General features: G+C 36.5%; 1 protein-coding gene across 1 annotated transcript in view; it reads left to right on the top strand.

Moving 5' to 3' along the window:
• The window catches only part of CDKL2 (cyclin dependent kinase like 2), a 52100-nt gene that overhangs the window by 29033 nt on the left and 3232 nt on the right, over positions 1 to 19835 (top strand). Inside the window, exons 7-13 of the mRNA XM_039231015.1 lie at positions 8504 to 8592; positions 10816 to 10951; positions 12046 to 12344; positions 12938 to 13031; positions 15807 to 15930; positions 16454 to 16560; positions 19525 to 19613. Of these exons, the coding sequence (XP_039086946.1) occupies positions 8504 to 8592; positions 10816 to 10951; positions 12046 to 12344; positions 12938 to 13031; positions 15807 to 15930; positions 16454 to 16560; positions 19525 to 19590 (915 nt within the window). The 3' untranslated portion in view covers positions 19591 to 19613. The remainder of the gene's footprint in view (positions 1 to 8503; positions 8593 to 10815; positions 10952 to 12045; positions 12345 to 12937; positions 13032 to 15806; positions 15931 to 16453; positions 16561 to 19524; positions 19614 to 19835) is intronic.

Below are 19835 nucleotides of genomic sequence, written 5' to 3'. Positions count from 1 at the left end.
CCACTACCCCTGCCCTTTTTTTTTTTTTTTTTTTGCCAGTAGGCTCTATGTCTAACACGGGACTTAAACTTACAACCCCAGACCAAGTGTCGCATGCTCCACTGAATGAGCCAGGCAGGTGCCCCAATATTGCTTTTAGGTTTTGGGTTTTAAAAATTAATTTATTCTCAAGTTAGTTAACATGCAGTGTAGTCTTGCCTTGAGGAGTAGAATCCAGCGATTCATCACTTACATAGAACACCCATTGCTCATCCCAACAAGTGTCCCCCTTACTGTCTATCACCCATTTTCCCCACCCCCGTCAACCCTCAGTTTGTTCTCTGTATTTAAGTGTCTCTTATGGTTTGCCTCCCTCTCTGTTTTATCTGATTTTTTCTACCCTTCCCTTATGATCATCTGTTAAGTTTCACAGATTCCACATGTGAATGCAATCATGTCATGTGATATCTGTCTTTCTCTGACCAACTTATTTTGCTTATCGTAATACCTTCCAGTTCCATCCGTGTTGTTGCAAATGGCAAGATTTCATTCTTTATCATTGCCAAATGGTATTCCATTGTGTGTGTGTATATGTGTGTGTGTGTATTTATATATATATATTTATTAAATTATATATATTAAACTGATGGACATTTGAGCTTTTTCCATAATTTGGCTATTGTTGATAGCACTGCTATAAATATTGGGGTGAATGTGCCCCTTGGAATCAGCACTTCTATATCCTTTGGATAAATTCCTAGTAGTGCAATTACTGGGTCATAGGGTAATTCCATTTTTAATTGTTTGAGGAGCCTCTATACTGTTTTCCCAGAATGGCTGCACGAGTTTGCATTCTCACCAACGGTGGAAGAGGATTCCCCTTCCTCCACATCCTCACCAGCATCTGTTGTTTCCTGAGTTGTTAATTTTAACCAATATGACTTGTGTGAAGTCGTATCTCATGGTGGTTTTGATTTGTATTTCCCTGATGATGAGTGGTGTTGAGTATCTTTTCCTATATCTGTTGGCCATCTGGATGTCTTCTTTGGAAAAGTGTCTGCTTTTGTCTTCTGCACATTTCTTCACTGGATTATTTGTTTTTATTGAGAGTTGAGTTTGATAAATTCTTTATAGATTTTAGATACTAGCTCTTTATCCGATATGTCATTTGCAAATATCTTCTCCCATTCCATCAGTTGCCTTTTAGTTTTCTTTGTTTCCTTTGATGTACAGAAGATTTTTATCTTGATGATGTCCCAATTGTTCATTTTTGCTTTTATTTCCCTGCCTTCAGAGACATGTCAAGTAAGAAGTTGCTATGGCTGAGGCCAAAGAGATTGCTGCCTGTTTTCTCCTGTAGGATTTTGATGGTTTCCTGTCTCACATTTAGGTCTTTTATCCATTTTGAATTTATTTTTGTATATGGTGGAAGAAAGTGGTCCAGTTTCATTCTTTGGCATATTGCTCTCCAGTTCTCCTGGAGAATCTCCCAATTTGCTGAAGAGACAGTCTTTTTTCCATTGGATACTCTTTCCTGCTTTGTCAAAGATTAGTTGGCCGTATACTTGTGGGTCCATTTCTGAGTTCTATATTCTATTCCATTGGTCTGTGTGTCTGTTTTTGTGCCAATACCATACTGTCTTAATGATTACAGCTTTGCAATATAGGTTAAAGTCTGGGATTGTGATGCCTTCAGCTTTGGTTTTCTTTTTCAACATTACTTTGGCTATTCAGGGTCTTTTGTGGTTCCATACAAATTTTAGGATTGTTTGTTTTATCTCTGTGAAGAATGCTGGTGCAATTTTGATTGGGATTGCATTGAATGTGTAGATTGTTTTGGATACTATTGACATTTTAACAATATTTGTTCTTCCAATCCATGAGCATGGAATGTTTTTCCATTTCTTTGTGTCTTCAATTTCTTTCATAAGCTTTCTACACTTTTCAGTGTATAGATCTCTTACTTCTTTGGTTAGGTGTATTCCTAGGTATTTTATGGTTTTTGATGCAATCGTAAATGGAGTTGATTCCCTGATACCTCTTTCTGTTGCTCATCCTTGATGTATAGAAATGCCAATGATTGCTTTACATTGATTTTATATCCTGTGACTTTGCTGAATTCCTGTATCAGCTCTGGCAGTTTTTTGGTGGTCAGGTTTTCCATGTAGAGTATCATGTCATCTCTGAAGAGTGAAAGTTTGACTGCTTCTTTGCCAATATGGATGCCTTTTATTTCATTTTGTTGTCTGATTGCTGAAGGCAGGCCTTCCAACACTAGTTAAACAACAGAGAGTGGATGTCCCTGTTGTGTTCCTGATCTCAGGAGGAAAGCTCTCAGTTTTTCCCCATTTAGGATGATCTTAGCTGTGGGCCTTTTACATCTGACTTTTGTGATGTTTCAGTATGTTTCTTCTATCCTGACTTTCTTGAGAGTTTTTATTAAGATAGGATGCTGTATTTTGTCAAGTGCTTTTTCTGCATCTAATGACAGGATCCTATGATTCTTATCCTTTCCTCTATTAATGTGATGTATCATGTTGATTGATTTCTGAATATTGAACCAGCCCTGCAGCCCTGGAATGAATCCCACTTGATCATGGTGAATAATTCTTTTAATGTACCGTTGAATCCAATTTGCTAGTATCTTGTCGAGAATTTTTACATCCTTGTTCATCAGGGATCTTTATGTGTATTCTCCTTTTTAGTGGGGTCTTTGTCTGGTTTTGGAATCAAGATAATGCTGGCTTCATAGAATGAGTCTGAAAGCTTTCCTTCCATTTCTATTTTTGGAACAGTTTGAGAAGTATAGGTATTAACTCTGCTTTAAATGTGTGGTAGAATTCCCCTGGGAAGCCACCTGGCCAGGACTGTTATTTGTTGGGAGATTTTTGATAACTGATTCAATTTCTTTGCTAGTTATGGGTCTGTTCAAATTTTCTATTTCTTCTTGTTTGAGTTTTGGTAGTGTGTGAGTGTCTAGGAATTTGTCCATTTCTTCCAGATTGTCCAGTTTGTTGGCATATAATTTTTCATAGTATTCTCTAATAATTGTTCGTATTTCTGTGGTATTGGTTGTGATCTCTCCTCTTTCATTCATGATTTTATCTATTTGGGTCCTCTTTTTTGTTGTTGTTGTTGTTGTTGTTGTTTTTGAGAAATCTGGCAAGGGTTTATCAGTTTCGTTTATTCTTTCAGAAAACCATCTCTTAGATTATTAATCTGTTGTACTGTTCCTTTGGATTCTATATTGTTTATTTCTGCCCTAATAATTATTATTTTTCTTCTGCTGGCTTTACGCTTTCTTTGCTGCTGCCTTCATAGTTCCTCTAGATGTAAGTTAGGCTGTGTATTTGGGACCTTTCTTGCTTCTTGAGATAAGCCTGAACTGCAGTGCATTTTCCTCTTAGGACTGCGTTTGCTGAATTCCAAAGAGTTTGGACTATTGTGTTTTCATTTTCATTTGCTTCCATGTATTTTTACATTTCTTCTTTAATTTCATGGTTGACTTATTCATTCTTTAGTAGGATGTTCTTTAACTTCCATGTAATGGGGGGCTTTTCAGATTTTTTCTTGTGGTTGATTTCAAGTTTCATAGTGTTATGATCTAAAAATATGCATGGTATGATCTCAATCTTTTTATACTTGTTTAGGGCTATTTTGTGACCCAGTATGTGATATATTTTGGAGAATGTTCCATGTGTACTTGAGAAGAATGTGTTTTCTACTGCTTTAGGATGAAAAGTTCTGAATACATCTGTTAAGTCCATCTGGTCCAATGTGTCATTCAGGGCCATTGTTTCCTTATTGATTTTCTGCCTAGATGATCTGTCCATTGCTGTAAGTAGAGTATTAAAGTCCCCTACAATTACAGTATTATTATTCATACATTTGTTTATGTTTGTGATTAATTGGTTTATGTATTTGGGAGCTCCACGTTGGGGACATAAACATTTATAATTGTTAGATCTTCTTTGTTTTCTTTTTTAAGTTTATTTATTTTGAGAGAGAAAGAGAGGGAGAGACAGAAAGAGAATCCCAAGCAGGCTCTGCACAGTCAGCACAGAGCCCAATGTGGGGCTTGATCCCATGACCCTGGGATCATGACCTTAGCTAAAATCAAGAGTTGGATGCTTAACTGACTGAGCCACCCAGGTGCCCCACAATTGTTAGCTCTTCTTGATGGATAGATCCCTTAATTGATATAATGCCCTTCTTCAACTCTTGTTACAGTCTTTGTTTTAAAATCTAGTTTGTCTGCTATAAGTATGGCTACTCTGGCTTTCTTTTGATTTCCAGTAGCATGATAGATGGTTCTCCATCCCCTCACTTTTAATTTGCTGGTATTCTTGGGTCTAAGATGAGTCTCTTGTAGGCAGCATAGATGGATCTTTTTTTTTTTTAATTTTTTAAAAATGTTTTCTTTCTTTCTTTTTCTTTTTTTTTTTTATTACAAATAGTTTATTGTCAAGTTGGTTTCCATATAACACCCAGTGCTCATCCCCACAAGTGCCCTCCTCCATGCCCATCTCCCTCCTGCCCCCTCACACCCATCAGTCCTCAGTTTGTTCTCATCATTCAAGAGTGTCTCATGGTTTGCCTCTCTCCCTCTCCCCCACCATTTCTCACCTTCTTCTCCCCCATGGTCCTCTGTTAAGTTCCTCCTAATCCTCCTATGCGTGCAAACATATGATATTTGTCCTTCTCTGCCTGACTTATTTTGCTCAGCAACACCCTCAAGGTCCATCCATGTTGCTACACATGGCCAGATTTCATACTACATGGCAATGAGAAAGGATCTTGTTTTTTTTATCCATTCTGATACCCTTATGTCTTTTGTTTGGGGCATTTAGTCCATTTATATCCAGAGTGATTATTGAAAGATATAGATTTAGTGCCATCTGTAGGTTTCATGTTTGTGGTTATGCCTCTGATCTTTTGTAGTCTGTGCTGTTTTCCACACACAGAGTCCCCCTTAGGATCTCCTGTATGTCTGATTTAGTGGTCATAAACTCCTTTAGTTTTTGTTTGTTTGGGAAAGCCTTTATCTCTCCTTCCGTTCTGAATGACAGCCTTGCTGGGTAAAGGATTCTTGGCTGCATGTTTTTCCTATTCAGCACATTGAATATTTCCTGCTACTCCTTTCTGGCCTGCCAAGTTTCAGTGGACAGGTTGGCTACTGCCCTTATGTGTCTGTCCTTGTAGGTTAAAGCCCGTTTGTCCATACCTGGTTTCAGATTCTCTCTTTATCTTTGTATTTTGCCAGTTTCACTATGATATGTTGTGGTGTTGACCTATGATATGTCGTTTTTGTTGATTTGAAGAGAGTATTCTGTGCCTTTTGGTCTTAGATGCCTGTTTCCTCCCCCAGATTAGGAAAGTTCTCAGACATAATTTGTTTGAATAAACCGTCTGCCCCTTTCTCTCACTCTTCCTCTTCTGGAATTCCTATGATAGGGTTATTATTTCATTTCATGGAATCATTTACCTCTCTAATTCTCCCCTGGTGATCTAATAATTTCCTTTCCCTCTTTTTTTTTCAGCTTTATCATTTTCCATAACTGTATCTTCTATTTCACCTGTTCTCTGTTCTGCTTCTTCCATCCTTGCTGTCACTGTATCTAGTTAATTTTGAATCTCATTTATAGCATTTCTTAATTTACTGACTATTTCTTAGGTCTTTGATCTCTGCAGCAGTAGATTTTCTGCTGTCTTCTATGCGTTTTACAAGGTCAGCTATTTGTTTTATGACTGTTAGTATAAATTCTTATTCAGATATACTGTTTATATCGGTTTAGAGCAACTCTCTGGCTGTCATTTCTTCCTGGATTTTCTCTTGAGGAGAATTCTTCCGTTTCATCATTTTGGCTAGGTTTTTGTCTTTTATTTGTTTAATAGCTTGTTCTGTGTCCTGCATTATATTAAAGTACTATTTGTACTATTTTATATTTGTATAAAGTACTATATATGAGTACTATTATATTAAAAGGGTCATACACTGTCCAGGGCCTGACACTTCAGGAAGTGTTTTTAGAATGTGTTGCATACACTCTGTTGTTGCGTGTTGACTGCTCTGTCCCACTGGTCAGTCCTCTGCAGAGCTCCTCCTTGCTTGTAGTGGTGAGTTTTTGGACCTTCCACCAGGTGTGCTTCGATTTGTTCATTGGAGTAACCCTGATTTGTCCTTGGGTGAAAGTTTTTTCTCCCAGATTGTAGAGTAGAGGGGGAACTGGCTATCACTTTATTGTTCATCTCTATTTCTTCTCATAAGACATTTTGGTATGGGACGTCATACCAATTACTGGCACATTAAAAGGAGGTATATATCCATGCCACAATGCCAGTGCACTGCATTTGGGCCCTGGTGGCTGTAATATTTGTACATTAAGAGTTTAAAAAAATTAAATAATTTGGCAGGGAGATCTTCAGAGAGAAGGGCCTGAAAAGAATTTTTAAAGGAATTTTGTTTATTTATTTTGAGAGAGAGAGCAAGCACAAGTCGGGAGGAACAGAGAGAGAGAGGGAGAGAGAGAGAGAGACAGAGAGAGAGAGAATCCCAAGCAGGATGTACTGTCAGCACAGAGCCGCATGCAGGGCCCAAACCCACAAACTGCAAGATCATGACCTGAGCCGAAATCAAGAGTTGGATGCCTAACCGACTCAGCCACCCAGGTACCCCAAGGCCTGAAAATTTTATTTGTTTTAAGAAATCATTTAGCATTATGTAGCATGTTTTGAGTATGAAAACATTCTCATAATAGGATCTTTTTAATGTTTAACATTTGAAATGCAAGTCTGATAAGTGGAAAAGAGAAGAAAATTAGGATAAGTAAATAAAAAGAAAGGTAAAGAACTAACAAATTATTTTTTAATGTTTATTTATTTTTGAAAGAGAGAGAGAGAGAGAGAAGGAGGACCAGAGAGAGGGAGAGATAGAGAATTCAAAACAGGCTCCAGGCTCTTAGCTGTCTGCACAGAACCTGATGCAGGGCTTGAGCCCACAAACTGCGAGATCATGACCCGAGCCAAAGTTGGAAGCTTAACTGACTGAGTCACCCAGGCACCCCAAGAGCTAGCACATTATTAATGTATAGGGGATAGGATCATGACCTAAGGAGGCTTCTGCTTAGCCACTAGATTTGCTGAAGCTAATTTACAAATGATCATCACCTTTGCCTTGTAGTTGAGGAATATATTAGGGAAATTCTCACTGGACACTATGGAATTGTTAGCTTAAAAAATTGTTATTAAGTAAGCCTGTTCTGAAATATTGATAAAATAAGTGCAGTATATCTAAAACACCAAAATCATATTACATTTACTCAAGATATTTTTTGCTTTTTAAGTTATTAAATAATTCATTAATAAAAGTTTATTAAGCTCATAAACAATTATAAGAAGTTCTTAGAAGGATACATTTCTACTTTTCTATGTAATCTTCTAACAGATTTAAAAAGTTTTCATTGAGACCAGCTTTATGATCTGTCTATAGAGATTTAAAGGGAATTAAGGTAAAACTATAATCCAATTTATGTCCCTTATAATAGAATTCTATAACTTTTAAACATTTTATTACAGAAAATTTTAAACATAGAAACATAGAAAGAATAGTAGTACAATGAACCTTGTGTATTTGTCATCTAGCTGCAACGATGAACTTTTTGACAGTCTTCTTTTACCTGTAGTCACCCTCCTCAGTTTTGTTTTTGGTAGCATTTTGAAGTAAGTCCCAGATATTATATTACTTTACTTATAAATACCATAATCATTTGTAAAATTTTTTTGTTAATTTAAAGCTATTTATTGAGTTTCTTCCATTTTTCCTAACATTAAGTGGTTCTAATAAATCAGAACAAGACTTGCATTAAAATAAAATAATCTGTGTGAAGTATCTAACACAGTGATGTACATAGAATAGGCCCTTTCCCTTCCATTCTGCAAGGCCTTTAAATTTTAAAAATTTATAATAGTTCCTTAATATTAAAAAACATCTAAGCAGTGCTCAAAATTTCATTGATTTTCTCATAATTTGTTTTTATAGTTTGAAGTAGGATCTACATGAAGTCTATAGGTTCTATAGATCACAATTGGTTGATATATCTTAATTTACAAGCTCATCTTTATCTCTTTTCATTTTTGTTTAAACCTTGCCATTTATTTGTTAGAGAGAGTAGGTTGTTTGACCCTTAGAATTATCCACATACTATATTTTAATATGCTCCTCTGTCTTGTATTTCTTATAAACTAGAGCTAGAACTTGATCAGAATCAGGTTGTTTGGCAAGACCATGCCATAAGAGGTTTGTATATTTCCATCTAGAGACATTACATGTCTGATAGTCTTTCTTTTTGTGATATTAGCAACCATTAGTGGTCATTGTCTAGATGTGTATTTTTTTCTTTATCATTTATTATGTTTTTAAAGTTCATTGACTATAAAGAGTGATTTTCTATTTTTCTATATTTAGAAATTTAAATATAAGCAATTTTTCTTTCATATAAGCTGTATGTATTCCTTGGTTTTCCAGAAATGCTTGCATATTGACCCCGACAAAAGACCCTTCTGTGCTGAGCTCCTGCACCATGATTTCTTTCATATGGATGGATTTGCTGAGAGGTATAGTATAGGCTCATGTTTTCCAGGATGTCCCAACCTAGAGTTAAAATAAGGGTATTTCTCTTATTTCAGTACACACCTGCTTTTAGATGATCTTAAATATTTACCACCCTACCTCTATTCAGCCTTAGCAATAATGCAGTTCCTAGGAGTGGTCCCCTGCATTCACTAAATTAGGGATCTTGGTTTTCATGAAGGAGTTACATCATGCTTTTCTTTCTGTCTCCCTATGGGGGACATCTACCACTCAGGTCACTGATTTGTGTGTTGCTACAAGTGTGATGTCTTCATCTTGGGTATGGATGCATTTGCAAAGGTACCGTCTCCTGTTGCCACTGTACTCACACCACACCCAGTCATGTGACACTGTCTCCAGTGCTGTGCTGGGACCTTGATGTGCCGAACTTGTGAGTACCAGAGCTGCCGGTGAGGTCTCTTGTGCTGTGTTAGCTGCTGGCATCAGTGCAGCTTACAAAACCAAAAATAGTGAGATGAGTGGCAATGACAATGCTTTCTATTTTTACAAATCTATTTAGTATTTACCTTAATGAAAGATACCTCAGTTCTCATATTGCATCTGCATTCAGTTAGTTGTGATATGTTGTTTTGATTGAGATCTACAAAGAAATTTTGACCTCATATTCATATGTAGTTGGAAAATGGAAGAGTATGTTAATAGCCCTTTTGGCTGATTGTGGATATTCTTTATTGATTCCATAACCAAAATTTTGATACTATGCCAAAACTTGGCAGTAGTAGTTTCTTAAGGGTTGGTTGTATTGTGGAATCTGAAACATATCAGTGAACTTCCTTTACCCTGTGACATCAAAATCCATTTATCTATCTTCTTGCACTTTGAATAGATCTTTTAGCCTTGTGTACTTTTGTGACATCATTATTAGTCATTAGGAAAATACTGTTTTGCTAAATAATGTAGATCATTAAAATGGTAACATATTTCATTAGATAGTATCAAAAAGTCACATTCTGTCTCATCAGAAAAGTCTTTTTAAGTATTCGGAATCGGCTAGGGCCACACTACTGGCACAAGTTTAACAGAAATTCTAATTTTGCATAAAAATTTGAATTTTATCATTAACATAAATGTTGTCAGTTGTTTTCCTTTGTTCATTTTTCAAAAGAAAATGTCTGCAGAATACTCCAAGTCTGAATAACTATAGTTTTCTGTTATCTTTTCTTTCAAGTAAAAAATGTCGCACGGAAGAAGAAGCTAGTTGAGTTTGTATCTCAAACAATAACACAGTTCCTTTTCTTAAGACAGCCATCACGCTTCTGCTCATAGCGGGAGCGCTTCACACATATCCCCTTCTTTCACACAAGATATGAAAAAAGACTTGTGTTCAGAGGTTTCGATTTAATAAATGAATACTTCTTTATTTCATAAGGGACATTCTTAAGCAAAACTGCCTTTTTTTTTTAACTGAGAATGTGTGTATGTATATGAAGAACACAATAACTGTTAGTACAGTTTGGTGCCATTGCTTCAGTCCTTGGCAAGGTGCCAGCAGTTTCACCCACCACTGCTTTCACACCATCAAGGCCAGTGTTAATGTAGAGAAAAAGCCAGTCATCTTCCTATTAAGGTAAGAATAGCTTCGACCTTGTGAACCTCCCAAAAAGTTCTCAGGGATTCCCAGGGTTCTACAGACTACCTTTTGAGACCTGCTAATCTAGGCCATACTTTTTCTCATTAAAAAAATGTTTTTTAATGTTTATTTATTTTTGAGAGAGAGAGCCACAGAGTGCGAGTGGGGGAGGGGCAGAGAGAAAGGGAGACACAGAATCCCAAGCAGGCTCCAGGCTCAGAGCTGTCAGCATAGAGCCTGATCCAGGGCTCAAACTCATGAACCATGAGATCATGGTGTGAGCTGAAGTCGGACACTTAACTGATTGAGCCACCCAGGTGCCCCAATAAATTTTCTCATTTTAAATAACATACTCTAGTTTAATACTCAATTTTAAGAAAATGTCTTGAAAATGATTTTTTTCTGGATTTATCTGTCTTATATAATTTTATTTTATTTTTTTAAAAACGTTTTAATGTTTATTTTTGAAAAAGAGAGAGAGAGCATGCAAGCAGTGAAGGAACTCAAACTTATGAACCACGAGATCATGACCTGAGCCGAAGTCAGAGGCTTACCCCACTGAGTCACCCAGGTGCCTCTACACTTTTATTGTATTGACAAATGTATTTTTATGTAGGTTTTCTCAGGAACTTCAGTTAAAAGTACAGAAAGATGCCAGAAATATTTCTTTATCTAAAAAATCCCAAAGCAGAAAGAAGGAAAAGGAAAAAGATGATTCCATAGGCGAAGATAGAAAAACGCTTGTAGTACAGGTAAATGTCTGCGTTTTCATGTGTATTAAATTTTAAATGTAATATGTCCTTTAATTTTTGGAGGAAAATAAATGAAAATGAAAACAGCAGTTTCCTGAGTAGTAAACAAGTTGTTAACTTTTAGCTTAGTTGTAAAAATATACCTTCTCTATAGACATTACCTTTTGCAAAACTATTTTAACATATCATATATTGAGTGCCTACTGTGTACCAGAGTGTGTACCAGACTATGCAGTAGGTCTTATCAGGAAGTCATAGTCATCTAAGAACATTTAGACCCATGTACTCACATATACACACATGGACACAAGCACATGCACATACCATTTTTCCCCTTAAATGATACGAGAGAAAAATATCATTTAAAATTTTTTTGTATAAAGTAGAGCATTTCAAAATTGAGATTTGGGTATTTAATTTATTTGAAGTTTACATTTGCATGTAGGTTATCCAGAATCTGTTCTTGGTAAGGTAATCCCAATCCTCCAACAACCCACTCCCATTTTTTCAAATGAACCAAAAGAAGAAGTTCTTAACTTTTTATTTTCTTTAATGTTTTATTTATTTCTGAGAGAGAGAGACAGCTTGAGCAGGGGAGAGTCAGAGAGAGGGGGAGACACAGAATCTGAAACAGGCTCCAGGCTCTGAGCTAGCTGTCAACACAGAACCCGATGCGGGGCTCAAACCCATGAACCATGAGATCATGACCTGAGCCGAAGTCGGACGCTCAACCGAATGAGCCACCTAGGCGCCCCCCAACTGTGTATTTTCTGACTGTAGATGTATAAGAACAAAAGTAGTCATACTTACTCTTTCACATTTTTCTACTGAACTATATATACATGTGATATATGTGTGTATCGTATTAATCTGATATATAGTAGAGCTAGTGTGAATTGCATTCCTATTCAAAATAAATGTCTGACCAAGAATCCTGGGTGAAATTTTAATTCCATAGATAGAAAAAAGAACACGGGGGGACGAGAAGATGATATTTATGGAATTCTACTGTAGTTGACCCGTTCTTTATAGGAAGAGGTAATTTTTCATTCTCCTCAGATCACTAATGATTTAACATTTTTATTAATGGTCAGGATACCAACGCTGATCCCAAAATTAAAGATTCTAAAGCCTTTAAAATAAAAGGGTCAAAAATGGATGGAGAAAAAGTTGAAAAAGTCAGTCGAGTTTCAAATGCCAGCTGTTTCCCTGACAATGGGACGAGCCACCCCAAAACAGTGCCTTCTACAAGCCTCAGAGATTGCGGCACCGGCAGCATGGATCACACCAGAAGTCCCGGCGTGGCAATTCCCCCGCTCACGCACAATCAGTCCACGGTGGCTGCAGGTGTCAGTTCTGGAATGGGGACTATCCCAGGAGTTCAGAGCTACAGGTATAAGTTAGGAAATAAAAGCAAAGTGACGTTTAAGGGTATGTTTGCAAGTTGTGAGTGTTGGTCGATTCAGCCACATTCTGCTTTCAGGCTTCTGGTTGCTCTTCATTCTTGTAAGCGTTCTGTTTCAAAAGGCTTTTGGCCTGTGTGATGAAAATTATTAGCATTTGATAAAAAAAAATTCATCTGAGTCCTAAGAAAGTGGATTATACTATGGAAGGTGAGGAGGGTCTATAACTATTTAGTCTAAAAATGTGAAAGGAGGATATCATAATAAATGAAATCATTGGTTTTGAGGGTCTGCTGCTACATGGTATGGCTGTGGGTATTTGGTGGTACAAAGAAGCTCATTTGGGAAATTTTTCTGGAAGGAAAGTAATTTATTTGGTTGGACTTGGGAGCCAGGTGGGAGGCATGAAGGGAATGGTAAAGGACAGAATGTTTCACCAAAATTATGTACATTGTATGATTATGAATAGTCATTAAATGCTGATTAAGCTGCATTTCACTTAGTTTTGTGTCATATGGTTTTGGTTTTGTGCTTGAAAAAATAGTTACTGCTGGTTCTAACAAATTTGTTGTTGTCATTGCAGAGTGGATGAGAAAACCAAGAAGTATTGCATTCCATTTGTTAAACCACATAAACATTCTCCATCAGGCATTTATAATATTAATGTGACCACATCAGTAAGTGAACTTTTATTCCCGGTGATAGAAGAGCAAGCATTAGTCATTTCTAGACTTCTGTTAATGTTAAATATAATAGTGAAGAACTGAGAATCTTATTTGGAGACATATCATTGAGTGGAACCTTAATTATACATCCCAACCTGTCACAATCATAAATGTGAAAGTCTTAAAGTTGAAGTAAGTTTTGTAAGTCGAGATGATTAAATGTATTATTTAAATGACATCTGTTTAATATTTTTAGTAACAGTAAATTTTCTTAACCTAATACTTGGTGATCGGTTCTTTTGTAGAGTAGGTGACAAGGTAAATTGTATCTCACATCAGATTTTTGGTGAAAGTATCTAGTGCCTGGGTGGCTCAGTCAGTTAAATGTCCAACTCTTGATTTTGGCTCAGGTCATGGTCTCCTGGTTTGTGGATTTGAGTCCCGCATTGGGCTCTGCATTGACAGTGTGGAGCCTGCTTGGAATTCTTTCTCTCTCCCTCTCTCTCTCTCTCTCTGCCCCTTCCTTGCTCATGCTCTCTCTCTCTCTTTCTCAAAATAAATAAACATTCTTTAAAAAGGAAAGTTTTCTATTTATTCATTTAACAAATAGTTATTGATTATTATGAGACACTGGAGATGAATCAGTCTCTCTCTTCAAGGAACCATCGTCTAATAAAGGAAAAACAAATTAAAACAGTGTCATATTATAAGAATGGAAGCATGCACAAGGTTCAGAGGTGTTCTGAAGGTTCAAAGGAGTGTTATTATGCTCAACGTAACTGCCAGAATGCTTCTTTTTTAAAGTTAACTTAGGGGCGCCTGGGTGGCTCAGTCCTTTGGGCAGCCGATTTCGGCTCAGGTCATGATCTCACGGTTCGTGGGTTCGAGCCCCGCATCAGGCTCTGTGCTGACAGCTAGCTCAGAGCCTGTAGCCTGTTTAGAATTCTGTGTCTCCCTCCCTCTCGGATCCTCCCCTTCTCATGCTGTCTCTCTCTCTCTCTCTCAGAAATAAATAAAAAATGTTTAAAAATTTTTAAGAAAAAAATTTAAAAAATAAAGTTAACTTAAATCATCATCATCACTTCTTCCACTCAAAATCCTCCATTGACTTGTCATCTCTGAGTAAAGACCAAAGTCCTAACAGGGCTTCTAAGTCACTGATTGACTCAGGTCCCCATCCCTCTTATTCCACCCCTGACTACTCTCTCTCTTTCTGTCTCTCTCTCTTGGAAATTTTATTTGTTTTTTAATGTTTATTTATTTATTTTGAGAGAGAGAGAGAGAGAGCAAGAGTGTGAGCAGAGGAGGGGCAGAGAGAGAGAGAGGGAGAGAGAAGATCTCAAGCTGGCTCTGCACTGCCAGTGCAGAGCCTGATACAGGGCTCAATCTCACAAGCTGTGAGATCATGACCTGAGCTGAAATCAAGAGTTAGACGCTTAACTGACTGAGCCACCTAGGTGCCCCTGGCTTCTCTCACTCTTGGTCAGTCTATTACAACCCACTGATTCCCTTGTATTCCTTGAACCTGGCCAGAGATGCTCCTATATTTGGCCTTTTGCACTTGTTATTTCCTCTGCTTTAGAACATTATTTCCCCCAGAGGAACTGAAGAATTTGCTGCTTCTCCACCTTGGCTTATATGAAGACTTATTGTAAGGTCTTCCCTAATATTAGAATTCATTTTGTTTCCCATTACTCTCTTTTCTCTTTCCTTGCTTAATTTTTTTCCATTGCATATACCTCTATATTCACTTACTTACATATTGTCTGTCTCCTGAACTAGAATGTACATTTCCAAGGCAGGAATATATGCTTTGTTTTCCTTACAGCTCTACCCTACACCTAAAACGTATCTAGCACCATAGAAAATGCCTCCGGAATGTGGTGAATGAATTCTTGTGCCAGGGAATGGGAGGTGTGGATATATTCCCAAAGGAGTATTTTTCTCTCAAATTTCCCTTATCTACCCTTCTCATTATCCTCAGAGCTGAAAAATAATGGCCTTCTTTTCATATCTCTCATGATTTGGGCATTACATTTGCTTTTCCTTTAATTATTCTTGGCCCACAATTTCTATATCCATAGTAGTTTCCTTTTTTTTTTTTTTTAAATATCTCCTGATTTCTTTATAGATATTTTTGTATTTTACATGCTTGGTCTGCTTTGGAAGATTACTTTGATCAGCAAAGCTTTTCAGAGTACCTGGCTCAATAGCATTTTGCTGGAATTGATACCAGCCTTCTTTCAGGCATTGCATAATCAACACTGGTTATTAATTTTATATCTTATTTCTGTTTATCCTTACTTTTAAGAGGCAGTCAGGAAAAGAGGTCGAGATTAATGGAGAGAAGACACACTTGAGTCCTAATGAAAATTAATGGAGGCAGAGCTAAGCCTAAATTTTATTCAACACCTACGTTAAAGACCAATACCTCTCCCCTGTCTCAACCTTTAATTTTGAGATGTGAATTATTTATTATAAACACCTATTATATATTTTGTCACTCTTTGAATATGTAAATTTAGTAGTTTGAACTCATTATTTTTTTGGACATGCAGACAATTTTTTTGAACTAATTATTTTATAACTAATTTGAACCAAGAGTCTTAGCACTTACTCTATTAAAAGAGCAAGTAGAAAATTCCAAATAAAGAAACTCAAGGACTTCTGAAGTTTTGTGTTATTCTTAAATTCCTAGATATTAGGAAATCAATATGGTAGTTACAAAAGGGGCAAGCCAAGCTTACCTGGAAGCGAATTCACTTGTGTTAATCATTCTGATCTTAGGTCACAAGTGAAAAGAGCCTACTTCAGGCTAATAAGAAAAGAAGGGAATACTCAAAGACAGATGTCCATTTGCCTGAACTGAATTATAATCATCTCCCTGAACTAAGAGCCTTGGAAGGCATAGGTATGTATAATGCTTTTACTTTTTCAGCCTTTTTGTTTACATTATTTGAAATTTATGTTAAATTGGGGTGTCCGCTGGCTCATTCAGTGGAGCATGTGACTCTTGATCTCAGGGTTGTAAGTTTGAGCCCTATGTTAAGTGTAGAGATTACTGAGAAATAAAAACTTAAAAAATAAATAACATGAATGCCGAGAACAAACTGAGGGCTGATGGGGGTGGGGGGGAGGGGGACAGGGGTGATGGGCATGGAGGAGGGCACTTGTGGGGATGAGCACTGGGTGTTATGTGGAAACCAACTTGACAATAAACTATTTAAAAAATAAATAAATAAAATGTATGTTAAGTAAACTAATAAAATATTAAAAATAAAATGTAGTAACTATGTATTTACATATGTAAATATGTACAGACTTATGTATGTAAACATGTACACTAAATATATACTGAGGGACGAGATAGAGAATGTGGAAAACTAATACAAATGTCTAATTTTTAAAATGTATTTATGGTTATTTTTATCTAGCTCGAAATTCCAGGTTAATAAGGAAGGAGAACAAAAATGTCTCAGAATCTCGAATTCCTTCTCTGGCCGCTATTGACTTGCACAACCCCAGTATTGCATTACATCAGGTACAGAAATACTCTACAGATTGGGTAGAACTTGGGTCTCATGTCCTTTTTAAGTATCTTAAGGAAAGCTTGCTCTTAAGGATTGGACAGGTTTATTGGTGGGATCCATACAACTTTATTTGTCAAATTTTGTCTTACTGTTCATTGCACTTTGTACCTTTATTACATATATACTTATATAGATATTTTCCAGCTTATAGTCATCAATTTTTATAGATTAAAAGTATGTGTGTATATGTGTATGGGTGTAGCCTTGCTATGGATTCCATATAACTTTTGTGGTAATTTATAGTAGTATTTCACTGCATTAACCCCCAAGATATAACGTATCTTTCATTCTTTGAATTGCCTTTATCCTTTTAAAATGTATCCTCTATTTGACACTTTTCCCCAAGACAACTTACTCTGTGCATGTTAAAGACTTGCTATTTGATATATAATTATTTTTCTATAATTTCTCTTCACTCTACAGAATATTTATGTTTCTGCTGCTTTCACAAGCATCCTATCACTCATTTTCACATTAAGAAAACTCGCAAACTTTTCAATTTCCTTAGCGAACCACAACTAGTATAAATTTTGGATATGCGTTGTTCTACTTACAGATGTCTCACCTCTTCTTGATGCTAGACAATTTTGTTTTGGAATTGAAGTCTCTATCCTCATTTAAGTATTTTCATTTCCTAGACAACACCTGTATGTTGCCTCCTTATATATGTGGATGCTTTCTTTTACTACTGCACGTTAAATAATTTGGTAGAGCTCTGTAAACAAAGGGAATTATATTGTTGAGGATAACAAATTATAGAGGCAGTTACATAGTGATCTTGAGAAAAAGATGTAGTGACTGCTATTACTTTGCCTTATCTCTTGCTAACAATTTCTGCAGCAATATAATCAAAACTAAAAAAATTCCTGTTGCGTGAAGATTAATTACTATCACAAATTTTACTTTTAGGAACTCCAATGTCTCAAGAGATTCCTTGTATACTTCTAAAACTTAAATTTAATGTGGATTTTAAAGGTGCAAAATTTTTCACTTGCTCTCTGAGTGTACTATTGTTCAAAACCACTTTTCAGGGTTCACATAACCAAATGTCGTCTCATGAAATGGAAGAAAGGCTTTGGTGCCTTCATACTTCAATATTTTTATTTGCTTGACTTGAACTATTCCTTTTATATTAATAAAATGGATCTGCGTTTTTACTCTTAGTTTATTTGTTCATTTCCTAAGTGTATATAAGATACAATAAAGGAGAAAGTAGGTGTAGTGAAAAACACAAATTCATATCAAAAGAACATGAGTTTATATGTGGAAGATGTCAGTGGTAAGAAAAACAACCAGAGACTGAAAGCAAAAGGCTTTCTGGCAGAAGCTGTGGCTTGCCTTGCACTCTCACGTTATGGGAACATTCTTGGACATTTGATTGTTTGTATGTAATGTTTCATTTTTCTCTAGCTGTTTTCAAGATTTTACCTTCATCATTTTGTGTTTATCAGTTTGAATAAGATGTGTATAAGCATAGTTTTCTCTAAGTGTATCCTGTCCGGCATTTGCTGAGCTTCTTGATTTGTAAAGTTACCTCTTTTGCCAAATTTGGGAAGTTTTTGGTCATTATTTCTCCAAAAATTTTTTTTCTTCAATAATTTCTTTCTCTTTTTTTCCCCCGAGAGTCCAATGGCATAGATATTAGACCTCTTGGTATTTTCTACAAGTTCCTGAGACTCTGCTTTCTTTAATTTTTTTTTCTTTTTTTATCTTGGCCCTTCAGATTGGGTGATTCCTATTGATTTATCTTCAAGTTCTTTGACTCTTTACTTTGCTATTTCCCTTCTGCTATTAAGCCCCTCCAGAGAGATATTTAAATTTCAGATGCTGTTTTATTTATTTATTTATTTATTTATTTATTTATTTATAGAAAGTATATGAGCAGGAAGGGGCAGAGAAAGGGGGAGAGAATCCCAAGCAAGCTCTGCAATGATCATACAGAGCCCAACATGGGGCTTGATCCCATGAACTGTAAGATCTTGACCTGAGCCAAAATCAAGAGTCAGACACTTAATTGACTGAGCCACCTAGGCAACCCCCAGGTACTGTATTTGTAAACCCTAAAATTTCCACTTGGTTCTTTTTAGGGCTTATATTTCTCTGCTAAGAATTTCTGTTTCTTCATTCATACTGATCCTGAGATGGCCCAAATATTGGAACTTTATAAACTTAATTAAGTTATATATATATACATATATAACATATATATATTTCTGCATCTGTTGATTGCCACATCCTTTGAGAACTGATCACACACATCCCTGGATCTTTCTGGTGACCAATAACTTTGATTGTATCTTGGAAACTGTTAATGTTACGTTGTGTAGCCTCAAGGTCCTGTTATGATCCTCTGGAGAACGTTGACGTTTTATTTCCGCAGGCAGTCATTGAAGTTTTGTTTGCATTGCACATTCTGCAGGGACTCTCCTCCCTGGTTGCTCTGGGATAACAAGGGAGTTTCTTTCAGACCTTGAGCTTCTTCCACTTCTTTGCTACTCTGACACTAGGGCCTGCCTTTTGGGCAAAGTCACAGGAGCAAAAAACAAACAGAATTGGAAACCTACCCCCATGTGAAGGACCGCGTTTCCAACTTTTGACACCTCTCCTTAATCTCCAGTGGTTTTTCATGTTTTTCCTAAAGGTTTTTTGTTTGTTTGTTTGTCTGTGGTGAGTAGGAGAGATGGATTGTAGTGGGCTCACACTACTTTGGCACATCAGAAGCATCTTTTAACATACGTATCAACAAAGAGGTCAAAGAATAACAGCCCCTTACTTCATCATCTTCCGTGCAAGAGCTTGAGCTATGAATAGTTAATTCTAAACACCTGATATTTGAAAAACAAGAATTGGGATTTTGAGGGGAGTGGGACTTTTACAATTTTTGAGACCTGTAACGCTCGATTATTAACTTCTAGGTTTCAGGACCTCCCCTGTCAGATGATTCAGAGGCTGATTTGCCTCGAATGGAACACCAGCACTGAGAGTCATTTTGGTTCTGAACTGGGTATGTCTGGTTTCTCATACTTAATGCTAAGTAATCTTCCATGGGAAATATTTTGTAGCTTGCTAAAGGCCAAATTCTGCTGCTAAGACATTCTCCAGTGATTGATTCTGTGAGAACACCTGGTAAGAAAGAATTGTGCCACTTAAAAAAACAGAAGTAGTATTTGTTTTTGGGATGAAATGCCTTTTCATAGAGCTTACAGCTCTTGCCCTTAAACTAATC

Source organism: Hyaena hyaena, unplaced genomic scaffold (assembly GCF_003009895.1).
Source record: "Hyaena hyaena isolate Hyena2069 unplaced genomic scaffold, ASM300989v1 scaffold_54, whole genome shotgun sequence".
Lineage (NCBI taxonomy): Eukaryota > Metazoa > Chordata > Mammalia > Carnivora > Hyaenidae > Hyaena > Hyaena hyaena.
Note: the sequence above shows the minus strand (reverse complement) of the source record. Positions and strands in the feature narration are given on the sequence as shown.